The sequence below is a fragment of the Cynocephalus volans genome, chromosome 2, assembly GCF_027409185.1.
Source record: "Cynocephalus volans isolate mCynVol1 chromosome 2, mCynVol1.pri, whole genome shotgun sequence".
In the NCBI taxonomy this organism is placed as follows: Eukaryota; Metazoa; Chordata; class Mammalia; order Dermoptera; family Cynocephalidae; genus Cynocephalus; species Cynocephalus volans.
This window is the reverse complement of record NC_084461.1, coordinates 155,953,999-155,974,859: the sequence shown is the minus strand read 5'-3', so window position 1 is coordinate 155,974,859 and position 20,861 is coordinate 155,953,999. Positions and strand designations below refer to the sequence as shown.

Genomic DNA, 20,861 nt, shown 5'->3' with positions numbered 1-20,861 from the left:
ATTTTTGGTTAACTAATCTCTTTAGCTTGTCTAAAACTTTTTTTACAGGAGGCAAATTTTTAAACTCATTGCTTTCTTTTGGGCTCCATAGATGAGCTATTTTAAAAACAAATCAGATATAAAGGTCATGCCACCATGGTCACTCTTGATTTCTGCAGAGACCATGCTGTTGACCTTCCACTTTGGGTGTTGGTGGCTGTCTACTTGGGCAAGGTAGGTGGGGGTACAGCTTTGTCACTTATCAGAGGCTAACCTGCGGGGGCAATGAGCTCCAGAGTGTGAAAGAGGTAGCGTCCTACCAGCACCACTAACGACTTGAGTAATATCTGAGAAGGCAGCTGGAAGTAAACAGTTATCTTGACAGAGAGGGAGGAAAAGAAACACTTTACTTAAAAATATGCTGCATAATATTGTGAATGATATGAACAAATTGTACCAACTTCCTTTTTGAAATAGGAGAGCATCCCCACTTAAATGCACACTGGGGAACTGGGGAGGATGGTTAAACCTCACAGCCTTACTGTACAGTGAGGGGAGCGTCTCCACTTCTGTTGGTGTAATTGACGACAGCATTGAAGGATTGGTTAATCCACTGCCAGAAGAGCACCGCCGGCGTAGTCCTAAAACAGAGCAAACCATCACACACCCACCATCACTTGCGACCTAGCTGCTGCAAAGAACAGAAAATGTGAACACCAGTAACCAGAGAGGAGACGTACTGGAGATGGGAGAAAGTTGGTGGTGCACGCTGTGTGTTGGGTCACAGGCTTAGGGTCGGAGTGGCCGGGCAGACTTTTATCCTCTCTGATCATCATTTTCTTCATTCATTAGATAGAGATAACACCAAGCTCAGAGGGTAAACGAGGATGAAATAAGATAAAATCTGTGGAGAGCTTGGCAGAGTAGACACTCATTAAATGCTAGGTCCCTTCTTTTGGGGTAAAAAGAAGCTATTTGTAGGCTAAGCAGTCATGGGGCCTCCAAACTGCATGTGCAGTCCTATATATCTGTATATGTGTATGTCTATATCTGTGTCTGTGCCTGTGTCTACATACCTGTACCTCTATCAATATAAATGGATTAAAAGGAGAATTTGCTTGCAAAATCTTTATTTTCTTCACCTAATTTTCTTTTGGGTCTAAGATTTAAGAAAAAATTTAACGTCCTTTTGAAAACAAGGTGATATTTAGCAGAGGGAAAAAGTAAAACAGACCCCTAGTGTGGCAATATTTATAGAAAATGGAACTAAAAGTGAAGTGACGTTTATTTTTTTTAAAGCAACACCCCTGTTTTATTCTTTTTAAAAAATTTTATGTTTTATTGAATACATTCATAAACATATTTATGATCAAACATCACAATGTGATGTTTTGATATACGCATACACTGTGGAATGATTCAATCAAGATAATTAACATACTCATCACCTCATACACTTAGGACATGACATTTATTTTAATCAAATTATTTACATGCAAAAAATATACTTTAAGCTTCTGTAATATCAAATAAACTAACTGTTGTCACATATCCATAACTTACCTATAAAATGTCATCATACAACCTGTGATGGTCATATTCATGGGAACCTGAGCTGACATTCTTCCTATCAAAATCATCTTTTCACCAGTGTCAGGATGAAAAGCTGAGTCGTAGATGTACTTTGCTCTCCATAATTCATTTTCTGTAAGACCTGGAGGAAAAATTCCTTGTCTGAAAAACAACAACAAATAACACGGCGATTGTTCATTTTGAGTATCTCACCAGTGCCCTACAGGTTTTTAAAACCTACAGATTTTTAAAAGTTTATGCTTACCTAAAACAACTGTGCCCAGAAGGAATGACAAATCTGACTGTTACATACAATGAGTAAAAGTTTAAAAAGATAAAGGACCATAAGCACGTAAAATGAACACTTCAAACCTATTCACTTCAAAAAGCCTATAATTTGGAAAAGCAAAAGAATTACTATCTTACATAATTAGAAAGTACTCAACTTTGAAATATTCTTTGTTTTAAATGACATATTTAAAAATGTATTTTGAACTTTGGAAACTTTTTCTTCACAAATTATTTTTAACCAATTAGACAAAACCTAATGGCAATCAAGAATGTTAATTTATTTTTAAACCTAAGTTTAAAAACCTATACTTCTGGCATTTTCATAATAGCTGTTTTCTTTTTGTCATTTAGTTTTTAATTTTTGTGGAATTTATCTTCAAATATGAAATGTGAAACTTGCCTAACTTCATTTCTGAGTCGGCTGGTCTGTTTTGAGATTTTGTGAATACTAGGTTTGATTTCTATTTTGTTCCCATTATCTACATATTTTGATGTTAATACCCACAATTTAAATTTGACAATCTAATTTTTGGTAGAACAATTGTCCCTCACTCCATTCTTCTTTTTATTTTTCAAAAATGCCTTAGTTACCCAGGCTTACTGCATGTCTCTCCAGTTACTCAAACGCTTCTTTTAATAACTCCCAGTGGTCTTGTAATTGCCACACACTTGTGGGTAGGTTTGTTCCCCCCCCCCCGTTACTTTACATCGTTCTTATGAATGCAAATAAAAAATTGTCTAACTGATTATTGCTGGTATATAGGAAACTACCGACATTTTCTGTACATTATTTGAAGCCTCTTTATTGTATTCATTTGTTTCACTGTTTTTTCATTTGATTGTTGAAAATACCATTATTTGCAAAAAACAAACAAACAAAAAAACCCACCTCACCTTTTCAATGTTTCTACATCTTACTTCTTGTTCTGCCTTACTGAATTGATTAGGGCTTCCAGAACAATGCTATATACATAGCAAGATAAAGGCATCCTGAACTTGCTCCTGACTTTACTGAGAATGCTCACGGTGCGGTATTTCCAGGGAAGCGCTCTCTTGAACTAACAAATGTTACAGGGGGAAAGGAGGCCCACATTCAAGTTTGGGAAAATGAATTAAACAGCTTTCTCTACTCCTCGATGTCCTGGAAACTTAAAAAGCTTAATGATAAATATGTATAATCAATTATGTTTCAATTAAAAAATAAATTTTAAAAAAAGTTTATGAGATGTAATATTCTCAAGAGTGGGATGTAAACTTTCCCAAATTTGTTTACAGAAACTTCCTTCCTTCCTTCATCCCTCCCTCCCCTACCCCCCTCAGGATTACTTTTCTGCAGAAGTCTTTTCAGGAAATTCAGCTCTGAAGAGTTTCATTATTTAGTGTGGTGCTGGCTACTAATGTGAGATATGTATTCTTAATCATATTAAAGAAGTACTACACATTATTCTTAGCTGATTATTTTATGAGAAATAGATGTATAATTTTACCTTCTTCTGGGCACCTATCAAGATGTGGCTTTTTTGCTTTGACCTACTGATGTGATAAATTACATTAATAAATGTCCTAAAATTAAATCACCTTTTCATTCTTTGAATAAATCCTACTAGTTCATGTTTAACATAAGGCTGGATTTGATGTGTTAGTATTTTATTTTGGATTTTTGCAATATTGATTTGTAAGATGGACCGTGTTTTAGTGTATTTTTATCATTTATAGTATCAGGGTTGCAAATGAATTGGGAAGCATCTCCTTTTTTCCTATGCTCTCATCACATTTTTAAATTAAATCAGTTTTATTGAGGGATAATTTAAATATAATAAAAGTAATCCATTTAAACGTACAATTTGATGAGCTTTGAAACATGTACATGGTGCAACCACCTCCAGAATCATGGTATAGAATATTTTTGTTTCTCCAACAGTTTCTTCAGGCCCCTCTGGAGTCATTCACTCACTCTTGGCAACCATGGCTCTGCTTATAGCACTATAGTATTGTCTTTTCAAGAATTTCACATAACTGGAATCATACAGTGATCATATAGTGTTTTGTGTCTAGCTTCTTTTACTTTTGAGTGATGCATGCTTGTTGTTTGTTTGGTAGTTGGTTAATTGATTAATGAGCAGTATTCCATTCAATGAATGCACCACCAGTTCTATTTTTAGCCATTCTAGTAGGTGTGAAGTGGATCTCCTTGTGGTTTTACTTTGCATTTTCCTAGCAACTAATGACCTCGAGCATCTTTTCATGTGCTTCCTCATTATTCCTATACTTTTTTTTTTTTGCATTTTAAAAAAATTTTATTTCTCAAAATGCACTGTACTTGATTTTCATGCCCCTTTACCCGTTCCTCTCCACCAGCCCCCCAAAATCGTATCTGTTCACTTGACTTAAATAGTTCAAGGAATTTTTGTGGTTATTCTGTCTTCTTTTCCCCCCACCCTTTATTTCTTTGTGTGTTTATTTATTCCTACACTTTCTCTGGTGAAGTGCTGTCAGTCTACTCAAATCTTTTGACCATTTTCCAAAAATCCAGTTGCCTTCTTAATGAATTAAAAGAGTTCTCTCTATCTTCTGGATACAAATCCTTTATAAAGTTTGCAAATACTTTTTGTCAGTCTGTGAACTGCATTTTTATTTTCTACACAGTGTCTTCTGTAGTAGTAAGACTTTTTTTTACTTTTGATGAAGTTCAGTTTATCGGTGTTTTCCTTTATTGTTCATGCTTATGTCCTATCTAGGAAATCATTGCCTATCTCAAAGATTTTCACCTAAAGTTTTATAGTCTTAGATCATACATTGAGGTCTATCAGCCATTTCAAGTTAAATTTTGTTTATGGTATGAAGTAAGGATAAATGTACACTTTTTAAATATGACTATCCATTTTGAAAAATATGACTGTCCAATTCATTGAACAGAATATCTTCTCCTCAATGAATTCAACAATTGGTTTACTAATTAATATATATAAAAGCAGATAACAGAGAACCACAACAAACACATCCCTAATCCTCAGTTGAAGCAGGCATAGGCAATTTATCACACAGACTTTCAGGGTCTATGTGCTTTAAAAGGGTGAAGATAGAAGGTGGTGAGACACTTGGAGATTCTTGGAAGAATGCATTGTAATTTTTATGTGTACAATTACATCATACATATACTTAGACATGTAGCTAGCAATGCTCATGCATTCTGGGGAGCCATATCATTATTGAGATTTTTAAGTGTTTTTACCCAATTTTAAATTCTTTGATTTTAATACTTTTAACAAATGAGGGTACTTCCAAAAGTTCATGGAAAGATTTGCATTATCTTTTAATTCTATTTCTCCATGAACTTTTTGAAGTACCCTTGTATATTATTATAACAAAGCTATCTGGCTTTCTCCAAATTGTTTTGTTATTTTTAAGGCTTCTATATCAGTTCTTTGATTTTATTTCTAGGCATATTGACTGTATTTTCTTTGTTTTTATGACTCCAGGGTTTTAAAAAGAATATACTAAGATTTAATTTGACAAGTAGTTTATTTAAGACTTTCAAATCATTCTGTAATGCATTTCTCTAACATAGTAAAGAGCAAAACTAAATATATTTTTGAGTTTCCCTCCTACTTAAGACAAGAATGTTTGGCATACTTTAATTCCTTCACTTTCTTATTTTTAGATACAACAATGTAGGGCTTTAGATTCAGATGGATACTGCTATTTGTTACAAAACCCTTTTTATTTCTTTTTGCCTATACAATGTTTTATAACTAGAGACACAACAATTATTTCTATTTTAATAGGTTTCAACATCCATCATTAGTCTATGTACAGTATAGCTTTCTTATTTTTTGTTTATTGTACTAAAATATACATAATAAAATTTATCATCTTGACCATTTTTAAGCGTACGGTTTAGTGGCGTTAAGTACATTCCCATTATTGAACAACCATTACCACCCATCCATCTCCAGAACTTTTTCCCCGTCCCCACCTAAAACTCTACCATTAAACACTAACTTCCCGCTCTCTCCTCCCCTCAGCCCCTGCTGACCACCATTCTACTTTCTGTCTTTACGAATTTGCCTCCTCTTGGTATTTCACATAAACGGAATCATACAATATTTCCCCTTTTGTAACTAGCTTCTTTCATTCAGGATAATATCTTCAAGGTTCACCCATCTTGTAGCATATGTCAAAATTCCCTTCCTTTGTAAGACTGAGTAATATTTCATTGTATGTATAAACCACATTTTGTTTATCCATTCATCGATCAATGGACACTTGGGCTGCTGTGTGCATGGGTGTACAAATATCTGTTTGAGTTCTTATTTTCATTTCTTTCAGGTATATACCCAGAAATGGAATTGCTGGATCACATGGTAATTCATATGTTTAATTTTTTGAGGAATCATTATATACCATGGATTTCTTACTTTTGAACTCACTTTTGCTTTATCTCTTGAACACTGTAGAAGAATTTATGAGGAGTTTATATTTGATTTTCTTGCATGTTTTTCTGTTACTTTTGCAAATAAAGACAATCTGGTATAAAATTCCTGGGTTAACTGCTTTCTCCTGAAAACTTTGCTCAGATTGTTTCACTGTCTTTTGCCATTCAGAGTATAGTTAAAAAAGATTAAGACCTTTTTTGACATTTGTTTTTTTAATAGCTTTTTTTCCTATTCATGGATACTTATAGAATTTTTAAAAGTTTGTTTATAGAAAAAAGAAAAATATTGCCACCGTGTGTGTCTCTTTCATTCGTAGATATGGTTTTGCTCACCTGAGGAAAATCCCTTTCTGTTATACATTTAATATTGCTTATTTGCATTTTTTCTGGTTTCTCCTTTAGGAGCACCGTTCTCTATTCCCCTTACATCATCTTTTTCATACCTTTCTCCTTTTCATCTGTATCCTGGCAAACTGCAGCCCATGGTCTGGCATGTTTCTGTATGGCCTGTGAGCTAAAGATGGCTTTTACATTTTCAGAGGGTTGTAAAAACAAACAAATAAAACACAAACAAGCATATGCATGCAACAGGGTCTATGTGACCTGCAATGCCTAAAGTATTGCCTATCTGGCCCATTAGAGAAAACGTTTGCTGACCTCTAATCTTTATCTTTGGGGAACTTCTCAGGATTACTCTCTACATCTCTGATTCTCCTTTTTTACTGTGCTGCTTCTCATGTTAGTTCTGCTCCCAGTGAAGATATTAACTTTTCAGCTATATTTTTAGGTTCTTGGCAATCTTCCTCATGTCCCCTTCTTTCCAACTCATGTAGTAGTCTTTTCATCCCAATCTCTCCTCTTTGCATGGCTTTTGGTGTAGTTTCACAGAGAACATTTATTTTCCTGAATTCCTGAAATGTGCTTATACTGGGTCTTCCTTCACCTTGTTATTCAGTACTTTTCTAGAAGGCTCCAGGATGTTCTGTTTTTTTGCATATTGACACATGGTAAAATCTGGCCAGACTCAGTGTGTATAGACTGTCATTGGTTCCCTCTCCAACTTCCTTGATGACTGTCAAACACCTTTCTCAGATGTATTGCTCATGGACATAGTTAGGTGCATAGATCCCAAAGGTCCAATTCCCAGCTTCTGGCTGATGTCCCCCTGGTGCAGGAGCCAGCAAACTATTGCCCGTAGCCTATATGCCCTGCTAGGTATAAGTGGTTTTTACATTTTTTAAAGGATTGTAAAAAAATAAACAAAAAACTAAGAATAATATGAAATAGAGACCCTTTGTGGCTCACAAGGCCTGAAATATTTCCTACATGGTCTCTTATAGAAAAAGTTGCCCACTGATGGCTTAAATATCTCTGCACAGCAGCACCTTCTCTCACCTCCTGCCTGGCTCTCTCAACTGACGGAGTACATCCCAAGTCTACAGTCCCTGCAGGTGCTGCCACCAGCATCCTCCCATCTGAACTCTTACCCACAGACTTTTATTCCTTGGGGCAGGATCTCAGAAGCAACTAACCTACCCCTGATTCCTGGCAACTTGGTTTTTGCATGATGATGTTTCTGTTCAAATGTAGAAAAGTGCATGGAGTGGTTGTAGCTGCAGGGGGTGGTTGCAGCTTCAGAGGTTGGTTGTACTGGAGAATTGAAGGCAGGGTGCTGGAAAAAGGGGATCTCACAGATTGGTAGCTATCAGTAGGAGGGATGACCGTCTCATTTTCAGTTACCATGAACCCTGGTTATCTGTGTTAAGGGTCAGCAATGGGGGATACAACAGGTCTTCCTATTTCATTTTTTTTTTTTGGTAAAAAGGATTCTATTGCAAAAAAAGTCACAAAATCACTAACTGAAGGTTTAAGGTAATAGACTAACATCATGATCTATTTATACATTAAGTCAAAAAACATAATCATTAAAAAAAAACCCCACATAATCATTAATGTTACCTGTAGTCATGTACTATTTTTCTTGCATTCTCTAGCTGTTCGTTTGTTAACAGAACATTCCTAGGATCAGTTACAGTGAAGAAATGATTGGCCCGTCCAACAAAAGTGCTTTGATCCCATCGAGGCTCCTTGATGTTAATGTTTGGTGGCAGTTCTCCAGACATCGTCCTGGACTACAGACAGTTAAAAAGACAAGTCCATGTAAGGCTTACAATACCACTACATAGTTAGAAACTTGACAGTCATGCTAAATCTTCAAGTAAGGATTTATATACTCTCTCTATTTATAAAAATAATTTTGCTATAAATGGCAGAAAGACAACCTAAATCCAAAGCTAACGCTGTCCATAAATCTCAATGGACCTTAACCAAATTTCAATAGTTTCCCACATATTTCTCTTTACAAGTACATAGTATTTTGTCACTTAATTGTTGGAAACCTAAAAATACTCTAGAGGAAATAGAAATATAAAAAGTTTTAAAATAACATCAGCAGTAACAGGGTCTGAAGTTTAAACCCTCTTTTCTAAGTGAAATAACCAATGTCAAACTACTACTGCACTGCAGTCTACTGAATTTATTATTCCTACCAGTAGAATTGACTACTGATGCAAAACAGGCTTAAATGCTAAAAATTATACAATTAAAAAGATTCAGATTCATGTTGGCTTGTTTAGCACATAAACCACCAATCAAAAATTAAAAATTATGTTTTTCAATCTACTAGGAACACAGTGGGAAAAACACATTCTGACAGCCTCATGAATAAGAATAACATTGTAACACATAATTATCCTTGTAAAATTTGTTTTCTTGCCAAGAACCATTACTTTTTTCCAAAAGTAATTAATTTATTTCTCTGAAAAATACATGCTTATTTTAGAGTTGCATTTATAATAGATGCTTACTGTAGTATTCTGAAAATTACAAGCTTATCATAGAAAATAAAGAATTTAGAAACAAAATCTCCCATAATACAGAGACTCTGAAATAATCATTGCTAATGTTTTGGTACATTTCCTTGCAGACATTTTCTATACATATTACCATATAATTTTTAAAAAGTTGATATCATACACTATATTTTAATATACTGATTTTTTTTTTTTTTTTTTTTGCATTTCTTTCATGAGCATCCCCCATGGCACTAAATATTCATTTTGGATATATAACAACACCTTTAATATTTATGTTATTTTCAGTTTTTCACCATTATATATAATGCTGTATCTTTGCCTATGAATCTTTTCCCTCATAGCTGGTGATTCCCTTAGACCAGATCTCTCTCACGATATTAGCAGGCCAAAGGATCTAACCACTATTAAGTCTCCAAACCACTGCTTTCTTTTTTCTTTTTTCTTTTTCCTTTTTAAAATCTTTATGCTGACACTAATCAAAAGAAACCATTGCTTTCTTATATCTGTTCCCTTTCCTACATTTCTAATACCAGTTCTAATCGTAGCTTTCTTTTCCAAGTCATTTTTTATTAAGTAATGTTTTCAGTGCTTCACAAGTTCTTAGGTACATTAAGATATCAGATGCAAATGCTAGGCACTCTTATAATTTGAACTTTATCAAAATCTCCAATTACTACATATCAGGACCACTGGAATAAAATTGAGCATGTTAGGTACAGACGTGAGGAATCTCGTGTATGTGAAACAGCTGGCAGTGAAAGTGAGAAAGTAAAAATTAGCCCTGCTATTCATAAAGCAGGCTGGGACAACAGACACAGATAAAGCCAGCTGCAAAGTTAATGGAAACCACACTTCTTCAAAGGTCATAATGCAGCTGTAAAGTGTCATAACAATTCCCTTTTTTGAGACCACTGCTTTTTTAAAAAAAACTTAACATTTACTTTTACATATTTGTGGGGTACAATGTGTTGTTTCAATGCATGCATATCCTGCACAATGATTCACTTAGGGTAGAGAGCATAGTTTTGTACTGGATAGTCTACCACTTCTCGGTTCTTCCCCTTCCCCTCCCGGCTGCTGGTAACCATTATTCTACTCTCTACTTCCATGAGGACCACTTTTTTTTTTTGGTGGGGGGGGTCCACATATAAGTGAGATCATGTGATATTTGTATTTCTGTGCCTCACTTACTTCACTTAACCTGATGGTTTCCAGTTCCATTCATGTTGCTGCAAACAGTATGATATCATTTCTTTTTATAGCTGAATATTATTCCATTGTGTATATATACCACAGGTTTTTTTGTTTGTTTGTTTTTTTAATCCATCATCTGTTGATGGGCATTTAGGTTGATTCCATCTCTTGGCTATTGTGAATAGTGTTGTGATGAACATGGGAGTGAGGATGTCTTTTTGATATATTGATTTCATTTCCTTTGGGCATATACCCAGTAGTAGGATAGTTGGATCATAAGGTAGACCTATTTTTAGTTCTCTGAGGAATCTCCGTACTGTTTTCCACAATGGTTTTACCAATTTACATTTCCACCAACAATGTAGGAGTGTTCTCTTTTCTCTGCATTCTCACCAGCATTTGTTATTTTCTGTCTTGTTGATAACAGCCATTCTAACTGGGGTGTATTAGTCCATTTTTGTTGCTTATAACAAAATATCTGGAACTGGGTACTTCATAAGAAAATGAAATTTGGGCCGACCCCATGGTGCACTCGGGAGAGTGCGGCACTGGGAGTGCAGCGATGCTCCTGCCACGGGTTTGGATCCTATATAGGAATGGCCGGTGCACTCACTGGCTGAGTGCCGGTCACGAAAAGACAAAGAAAAAAAAAAAAAAATGGAACAGAAGATCAAAAAGACTTGGACTCCTATCTGAAAATAAAGTAAATGCATCTTTAAAAAAAAAAAATGAAATTTACTGCTTACAATTTCAGAGGCTGGGAAGTCCAAAGTCCAGGGAACACATATGGTGAGCGTCTTCTTTGGTGGTGGCTTTAGAGCAATGCAGGGGTCTCACATGGCAGAAAATGGTGGAGCAGAGAAAGAGAGAGCACTTCTCATGTGCTCTCCTTTTAAAGCCCTCAAAACCACACCTCTGACCATTATTAATCCATTCACTACGTACAAATACGTACAATCTAATCACCTCTTCAAGGTCCCACCTTTTAATTATCATAATAGGATTTTTCACCCTCTTTACACTGTCACAGTGGGGACTAAGTTTTGGGGGGGACATCAGTCCACAGCAAGGGATGAAATGATATCTCATTGTGCTTTTAATTTGCACTTCCATAACGATCAGTGATGTTGAACATTTTTTCTCTTGCTTGTTGGCCATTTCTAGGTCTTCTTTTAAGAAATGTCCGTGCAGGTCCTTTCCCTATTTTTTAATTGGGCTGTTTTTTTTGCTGTTGAATTGTTTGTTCCTCATACATTCTGAGTATTAGTCCCTTGTCTGATATGGTTTGCAAACACTTTCTACCATTCTGCAGGTTGTCTCTTCATTTTGTTGACAGTGTCTCTTCCTGTGCAGAAGCTTTTCAGTCTGATATAGTCCCATTTGTATATTTTTTGCTTTATTTGCCTGTGCCTTTGTAGCCTCTCTCAAAAAAAATCACTGTCCGCTCCCATTTTGTGTAGCATTTCCCCTATGTTTTCTTCTAGTAGCTTCATAGTTTTGGGTATTAAATTTAGGTCTTCAATCCATTTTGAGTTGATTTTTGTGTAGGGTGAGAGATAGGGGTCTAGTTTTAATCTGCTGCATGGGAATATCCAATTTTCCCAGCACCATTTATCCTTTCCCCACTGTATATTCTTGGCACCTTTGGCGTGGGTTTATTTCTGGGCTCTCTGTTCTGTTCCACTGGTCTATTTGCCTATTTTTATGCCAGTACCATGCTGATGACCACTGCTTTCTTATCTCACTGAGAAACCTTGTTCTCTATAATCACAAACAGAAACTTTGCTGTTTGAAATCATAACAAGAAGAATGAAACACCCCACTCTTAACACAGAAAGGAGCCTGGATTTCCAACCCAGGTGCAGGGTTTCATATTAGGGAATTTTCAGATACAACATTCCAAGACTAACTAACCTATGTAGTTTCCAAGAAAACAGGGATGTGGGTATATTTCACAGTCCTAACTTCTATACTTAGTCCTGCTTTGAGCCTATAAAAATACTGCTTCATTAAACTTCACCTAAACTCCACTGTTCTCTGAAATGTTATAATAGATCTATCTCCTCCTTTTTTTGGTGAGACACCTTGGTTCCTCTGGTGTGTAGTTTCCTTCATTGCAATGAGCCAATAAACATGACTTTGTTGGACTGTAGGTTTGTCCCTGCTGGTCTTTGGCCGATTGGGCTATGATAAGAGAAATATCCAAATTTCAAATTAGAACTCATCAAAATTATGCATGTTAAGTCTAGGGGTAAAGGAAATATAATGCACGTCAAGGAACTGCATCATTGTAAGGAGAAATGTCTAAATTTTGAATTGCAATACATCAACTGTATTACTTATAAAACATACAAAAAGTTAAACAAAGACTCCGATTCATACACAGGAGAGCAGTAGTTTCCAGACTTAGCTACAGAGAACTAGGGCACTGCTGAGGCATCTCAGCAACCTCCAGGGAGTGAAGGGGAATTCAAGCAGGTGCTCAACTACTCTTGTGCTCAACTAAAGCAGCTATGCCTTTATCCGCCTTTTATCTGTCAACCCTGATGTCCATTTGATTAGAGCTTCTCAAACTGTATAGTGAAGGATTTGCTTTGGTTTTTCTAGTTTCTAATCTCCATCACGACCAATACTTTTGTAAAAATATAATAAAAATTTTTTTGAGAGAAATGAAATGAAAAAGATTCAAACCTAAAACCCCCAAATTTCTAATGCTCATTTTCAAACTTAACCCCAATATGGACCTGTAAGAAACAGTTCCTAAACTGGTCCTTGTCATCAGTCACACTTTGAATTTACAATAATGAATATATATACTTAGGCAGTTTGTCGGCCCGCAGCATCTCCGTTGCCCACGGGCTGGTGGATACCATTGGTGCAAGGGTTGGTGGCCCGGGCTGCCTGCGGTGGACATGCCCAGGCTGTCCCTGGGGCATCCGCCCTGTTCTTACTGGCTGGCTGGGTCTGGCCCTGGGGCTGGCACCACTGCGGGCACCTTCCTGGGAAGGAAGTGGTGGTGGAATGGGGGTTGGGGGGGAAGAGAATGGACTTTTCCCCACAGTCTGGTTTATCACAAAGGGTGCACCCACCTGCAGCTTGCAGTTCCTGGACTTGCCCCAAAGGCTGAGACTGAGCAAACACCAGACACCTTTGTAGAGAGGTGTTCTTGAGCATCACAGACCGTGAGGTTCTGACAGCAGTTCATGACAATGGTTCTACAACGGATGCTTCTCAACTGGGAATTTCTGCAGACTATGTTGCAGCAAGTTATTAGGTTGCACAGCCTCTTAATGATACTGGGGATGATCATGAAGCCATAAATGGTTCAAAAGAAAGTTTCAGAGAATGAGTTGTAGAGGCGACAAGAATAAGAAAAATGCCATACCTCAAAGGGACAGACTGCACAAGATCCCAAAGCTTCTGTTCAAGAATGAATACATAATGTGAGCTCATCAGCTTTGTAACACTTGAAGCAAGTGAAAGATGCCATGTGAATCAGGAGACTACCAAGTGCGGAGCATTTTCTTTTTGCCATGTCTACCTGAGGCTCTGACAGTTATATAGAACTGCAAAAATGATATCAACAGACATCCAGAGAGGCTATGAAAGGAGAGAAGGGATGGGGTGGAACATCACAGTCACAGATGGGGCTACAAAAGAGACATGTACCAACCAGTTAGTAGCCAGCTTAATAATTGCAGATGGTCACCAGCAAAGTGTTATGGTTTACATAACATCACATTGGCAGATTTCTGATGTTCAATGAATTCAGTTTTCCTGATCTGAAGAAATGGTGGAATGGGGACTGTAGAGAAGGGAAAGAGGCTTCCTATATTAGAAGGAAGTGACGGTGATAGAGGTCTCTTTATATTTAAATAGCTGTAAGGTAGCTTCCTGATGCTTGGTCAATTGAGGTGTTAATTTCTGACTTAAGAATCTTTTTCATGAATGATTTTTTTAAAAATTGGACTTTAAAAGTATTAAAATTTTTTGTATGAGAAAAACACAGATTAAAAAAATTCTGTGGTTGGCTGACGTCACAAACGCTAAGAAGCAAAGTGACTTTAAAGTTTTATAACATTTTCACTTACAATGATATCAGCTGTCTGGGACCATTAACAATTATAGCATTATACTGCATTTAAATGAGTCATTCCTAAACAGGTTATTTTATATATATGTTGAAACATGAATTAACCCCTCAAAGAGGACAGAAATAATCTCTTAGATTAAAAAATACACAAAAACTTAAAATTTAATCTCTTAGCTATGTTTTAGGTAAATATAATCTCATGGAACCTCATCAAAATAAATTTCTCAGTCTCTTTATTCATTAATTCACAAACAATTAATTTATGCTTTCAGTATCTACTGAAGGCCTCTCACATATGCAACACTGGCTTCGTTCTGGGTTTGGAAAGAGTAGACATTAAGTTGAAACACAGTCTAATGAATACAGCCTAACATAATATCTCCAAAACACACCTGTAAATACCATTCATGTATAAAACTTATTTTTTATGGACATTACTCAACTCCACTGATAAAGCCTAAACTAAGTTATTAGATTACTAACTTGGACAAACTTTATTTAAGACTAGGCTATGAATGACTGGTGTTCAAACCTGCACACGCCTTTCAAAAATACCCATTATTTTCAATGGAGTAAACCTGCTTTGAAATAGACAATAACTCAGGCACATTAAGCCAAAATGAATCACATGACAAACGTTCTATATTCATAATACAGTTGTTCCTGGAAACTTGTGCGGGCTTGGTTCCAGGCCCCACCCTCTGCAGATAGATACCAAACTGCACAGATGCTGAAGTCCCTTATATAAAATGGCATCATATGCATATATCCTATGCATATCCGCTCATATACTTTAAATAATCTCTAGATTACTTATAATACCTAATACAAAGAAAATGCTATGTAAATAGTTGTTATACTATATTTTAAAATTTGTACTATTTTTATCGTTATTTTTAATTGTTTATTTCTTTTTGGAGTATTTTTGATCTGCAGTCGCTTGAATCCATGAATGTGGAAGCTGCGGATAAGGAAGGCTGACTGTATTGACATGTATTATCACATTTAAATCCACTTAACCACCCGTGAGCCACAATTTATAGACAGTGACGGCCAACATTCATTGAGCAGTTATTTTGTCCTAGATGACACCTCATTTGATCTCATAACAACCTAGAAATACTCTAGTTACTTAGTTTTCTTTGAGTATTTTTGATCCGAGGTTGGCTGAATCTATAGATGCAGAACCCATGGATATAGAGGGCTGACATTAACACATTGTATACTATAGGCCTACTGGAAATGTTAGCTAATTCCACCTTTTTTCTGAGGCTTTATTTAAATTTTGTCTCAATCTTCATGAACAATTCTGTAAGGGCATGACTGCTTCCTGTCTGGGTTAGACAGCTCGCCTGAGATCATAAAGTCAGTGCACAGCTGTGCAAGGACGAGGACCATCCTGACTCCTAGGCTGGCCGCACCTCCCACCACACATAAACCTTAATGGCTGGGGAACAGTCTGCTCCAATTAGGTGATGATGTACGGTTTCCAAATAAGTTTACTGAACCAGCTGGTTAGCTTAACTTGAATTCCTGGATCCAAGCCACACCTCCCCAACCTCAGCCAGCTCTCCTGTAACTTGTAATCCCTGGATAAAGGGGATGCGGGAAGGGGTATGCAGGAAAGCTATTGTTGTGTAGTGGTTATGAGCTTGTGATTGTGGAGGAACAGCTGTGAGTTCAAATCCCAGCACCTGCAACTACTCTGTGATCTTATACACATTGACGCACGGCTGCTCCGTTTCTGTATTCTTAACAACAAAATTAGGATATTGCCTAATAATAACCATTAACACTTACTAATCACTGTATAAGCTTTTCTTACATTATCTCATCTAACCCTTACAATAATCACCACCCCCATGTAAGTGATGATTATAACCAGGAGCATGGTTATAAGGGTAGTTATAAGGGTGGTTAACTTGCTCATATAAGTGGAGGTGCCAGAAAGTGAAACTAAGTCATCTGGCTCCAGGACCCCTGCTCCCTCAAGAGGTGCTTGTGACCAGGAGAGCATCTTCTTAGAGATCTGATTCAGTAGAGGTGAGAAGAATCAGATTTTTAAGAAGTACACCAAGGGTATCCTATGATTAGGTAGGCTTGGGAAACACTATGTTGGAAAGAATATAAAGAAAAAGATAAATAAAAACCAAACGGCCTATCAGTTAAAGAAAGATTCTTATTCTCTTGCTGGGGCAACATAAATATTTAGGTGATTCCATGGCTATGCACACTGGTTTCTGTGCCTGTCCTCCTAAATACCTACCTTGACAACCTATGGAATAAGGACTGATCATAAAGGAATGCAATCTAGATTTGAATTCCGATTCTGTCACTTCCTTTTTAGGCATGTCACTGGGTGAGTCCTTTTACATCTCTGAACTCCAATCGTCTCATCTATAAAATAAAGGCAAGAGTTGGCTCACAGAGTTGGTAGGATTAGCAAGCTGAAGTGTACAAGAGGGCCAGTTAATCTGTATGAAATGTGAAATGCCAAACAGAGGTGGGGATCGTTACTAACGAGCCAGTTCTTCATGAGTAGAAGCTCCTGTCCTCGTTGGCTGTGTCCATAAATGCAGTTGTTGGTGGGGGAATTATGGCTTGGCAGTCCAGGCTTCCCAAAAATGTCTAAGAAAAATAATCTTTTTTCCTAAGATAAACTTTATTTCAAACTTTTAGCTACATGCCAAAAAATTGCTTAACTACTTGGGGAAAAATATTTCTAAAATTTCACTGAAAATAGGTTCGCAGGGAATATGCTGTTTCAGGGAATTAGTAGCAAAGACTTGTAACCCTGACAAAAAATTAACAATGACAACTAATTTATTAAACTAGAAACTTGTTGCTGGTTAAAACGACTGTATTTTGAAAGGGTTGTGGAAAGGTCTAATTGCCCAGTTTGTTTAGTTAGGGCCAGGAAGGTGTGAACAGCCTGTCAGAGTCATTGCTATCCACTGTCCAGGGGACATACTTAGTGACCACTATGTTCCAGACACTGGGATTTCCATGCATTATTAGACTGCTCAGTCCTCACTGCAGCCCTCCAAGACATTTTCCCCTGTTTTATAGTTATCCAGAGACATTAAGTACCAAGCCCAAGATGACATTGCCTGAAAGTGGCAGTTCTATCTGAATCTGTACCACACATCTGACCCTTTGGAGGCCAGAGAAGATGTGTCTGAAAAGGGTAATCACACTAACTCAAGGAGCCTAAAAATCAAATTTGCTAATTTGTTTGGCTCAGGACTGGTCATCAGCACCCAGCATTCCTTTCTTCTTGGCATGACCACATAGGACATCAAATTTTTCCCCAAGATAAACTTTATTTCAAACTTTTAGCTACATGCCAAAAAAAAAAAAAAAAAAAAAAAGAAAAAGAAAAAAAAAGCTTAAGTTTAGGGAAAAAACTATCCAAAATTTCATGAAAATAAGTTAGTAGGGAACGTGCTTTATCAGGGAATTAGTAACAAAGACCAGATCAGAAAATTAAATCCTGTGCAAAGAATTAGATTCATTCAAAGGGCATTTCCACTCAGCAATGGATTTGTGTTGCAGACTCTTTTCTGTTCCAGGGGTAGTTCTGTATGGAGATATGGGGCCTGTGTAGAATCAGGAAGACATGGAAATTACTGCCTTCTGCCTCTCTCCCTGCCACAATTTCCCTGCTCCCAAGCAAATCCCATCTTTCTATCAACTTTAAAACACCTATGTGACAATATATTGTTCACATTGCAGTCCTCAAGATCAACTTGGGGTTGGGGTTTCTTAGGCAATATCTTAAGATGGGTGAATTTCTAAGCCATTTAAAAGAAATTCTATTGATTTCTACTTGAGATGGGGTTAGCCTGTAAAATGATAAAATACTATCAAACTGTAACATTTTGGACATATTCAGTTGAATGCTTTACCACCCACCTGAAACAATCAACTCACAGATTATATACACCAAAGTCTATAAAATGATTTTACAAATTAACAGTAGTTAAAAACTAAATAACTTTGAACTTTGTGTAATTGAGTATAGATTTGATACATATTCTAACTTGATATTTTGCTTTCTAGATAAGTCAGCCTTTTTTTTTTTTTTTTAAATACATTTACTACTACTGATTTCTTACCCTTAACCTCAAGTGAAAAATTGTTCCCATTCATTATGCTCCAACTAGCTGCATCTCCCTGCTGTACAGCAGGTACTGGAGAGCCACATTCTAAGGCAGTGTAGAGTAACAAAGTTGGATGGTGGTCTGCTGGGTGCTGCCCTGGTTGTCCTCTCAGCTTTCTTTGCAGGAAGTGAGGAGTGGGGAAGGGATGTTCCCCCCCCCAGTTGGCAACTTTCTGCCCATCCCGTGGGATTTCATAAAACTTTTCCAGAAAATTAAAAGCATTCTCAAAATTTTACTGGCCCTTTAATTATAGCCATCTCTTGCTATACAGGTTTCTCTCTGACAACTGCAACCACAGACATTGTCCGCTTCCTGAAGATCCATGGGGTCTAAAATCCAGCACACTCAATCTAACCCTTGAATAAATGTTTAAAGCAATTTAATATTCGAGCTGTGTGGGAACTGAAAGATCCCCCTCTCCAAACACCATTGTTTTTGCAAGTGAAACACCTGAAGTCCTGAGGGGAGAAAGGATCTGTTTGAGGTTCCAGAGCTTCTTGGTAGAGCTTCTACTCATCCTCCCAAACAGTTCCCTCTCATTTTATATATCAATCTGAGTCCAGCACTGTGAGAGCTGCAAAGCTCCCTTATTTCCTGCATCCCCCCCTTGCACTTCTTACAAGAACATGGAAGCAGCTCAGTAAGCTGGATGTGGACAAAGAATAGAAAATCCAGAGGCATTCAAATCAAACTCGAGAAGTCAAGGTAGAGGAGGGATTAGGACTGTGAGAAAAGTACAAGGAAAACACCATTGGGGTTCACAAAACGAGTTGCCCATGGAGTGATTCTCTGAAGCCAAAACTAGGCTTTTTCATTGAGGCACTCAGCAAACACTCATTAATGGCCTCCTTGGTGCCGGCAATTGGCAGATGCATAGAACAGATAGGTTTAGCATGACAAATAGGCCCTGTTCTCTGGGACAGAATAAAATAAGTAAACAGTTAATTTCAATGGGTGACAAATGCTATTAAAGAAAAAGCACAGGAGTTCGTTACAAAGGGTGTGTGCATGAAGAGGGCAATTTTAGAAAGCATAGCCATGGGAAAGCATCTATGAGGAGATAGCATTTAAGACTGGGACTCAGATAGCCTTGCACTATGGATGGCCAGCTGTGTGACCTTGGGCAGGTTACTCAACCTCTCTGAGACTCAATTTTCTCATCCGCATTACAGAGACAAAACCAAGCACCTTGCAGGGCTGAAAGAATGTAAAAGTAAATGAACCCAAATCACCTTGCACACACTTAGCGAATACTGTGTTTATTGTCATTCTGGGAAGGCCAGAGATCGGTGACATATGATAAAGATCAGGGGAAAGGCAGGGAAATGCAAGGTCTGAATGGTACCGCCACTATTCCAAGAATCTACTGGCCCATCTCTTCCCTACTAGACTGCGAGTTCTACGGCAGGGACCAAGTGGTCTCTTCTCTGACCCTCAAGCCCCGTTCTGCTCCCGGAGAAGCCATGACCTAGGAGCATGAGGGGAACGGGGGTGGGGGCCACCTAGTCACCTAGCAATTGCTCGCGCCTGTCTGCGCGGTGGCCTGTCCCAGCGGCAGCCATCTTGGGTGTCTCCCCGCGGCGAGTTTCGTCACTCACTCGATGGGGACAGCATGGCAGGGCGTGCGGAGGCGTGGATAGATGAGTTTCCTCCTATCCTGGGCGAGACCCACTGCACCACGGGGGCTCGGGGGCCGCCGGGGTCTCAGGATGCTGGAGGTGGGGAGCTGTCAGGCAGCGCGATGGCAGGGGTCCCCAAGATGCAGGGACCCCCAGCCCAAGGCGTCCCCGACCCTGCAAGGGGGCTTCTGACATCCGAGCCCGGAGGTCTCCCCGCGGATCCGGCCCGAGTCTGCGCGCCTCCGCCAGGTCCCCGCGCGTTTCCTACCCACCCCGGCCAGGCCCGCCACTGCGACTCACCGCTTTCCCCCGGCCGCCGCCCGCGCCGCCTGCAGGTCCCACTCAGCACCGCCTCCGCCGCCACCGGAAGCACTTCTCCCGCCACGGCAGCCCCGCGCGCCGCCGCCGCCCCGGAGCGCGCCGCCGCGCGAGCCCGCCGGCGCGCGTTCCCGCCCGGGAGCCCCGAGGCTCGGCTGGGCCCCTCTGCGGACCCCGGACCCGCCCTCCGAGCCCGCCCTCTGCCCAGCCTGCCCAGTCCAGCAGGATCCCTCGTGCCCGCGCTTTTGCTTCTGGCTGCTCGACCGGCTCCTTGCCTCCATCATGAATCCCTGCGTTCATCCTCCCTGCGGTGCGGGCTCT

General features: G+C 38.6%; 1 protein-coding gene across 3 annotated transcripts in view; it reads right to left on the bottom strand.

The window, feature by feature from the left end:
• The window catches only part of SFXN1 (sideroflexin 1), a 38,662-nt gene extending 18,058 nt beyond the window's left edge, over positions 1-20,604 (bottom strand). For 2 of the 3 annotated variants that reach the window (XM_063085691.1, XM_063085689.1), the window contains exons 1-4: positions 20,523-20,604; positions 8,237-8,409; positions 1,543-1,713; positions 522-620 (exon numbers count right to left, since the gene is read on the bottom strand). In XM_063085691.1, the coding sequence (XP_062941761.1) occupies positions 522-620; positions 1,543-1,713; positions 8,237-8,400 (434 nt within the window). In that variant the 5' untranslated portion in view covers positions 8,401-8,409; positions 20,523-20,604. The remainder of the gene's footprint in view (positions 1-521; positions 621-1,542; positions 1,714-8,236; positions 8,410-20,522) is intronic. The other variant, XM_063085690.1, reaches the window with a different exon arrangement.
• Positions 20,605-20,861: the final 257 nt, after the last annotated feature.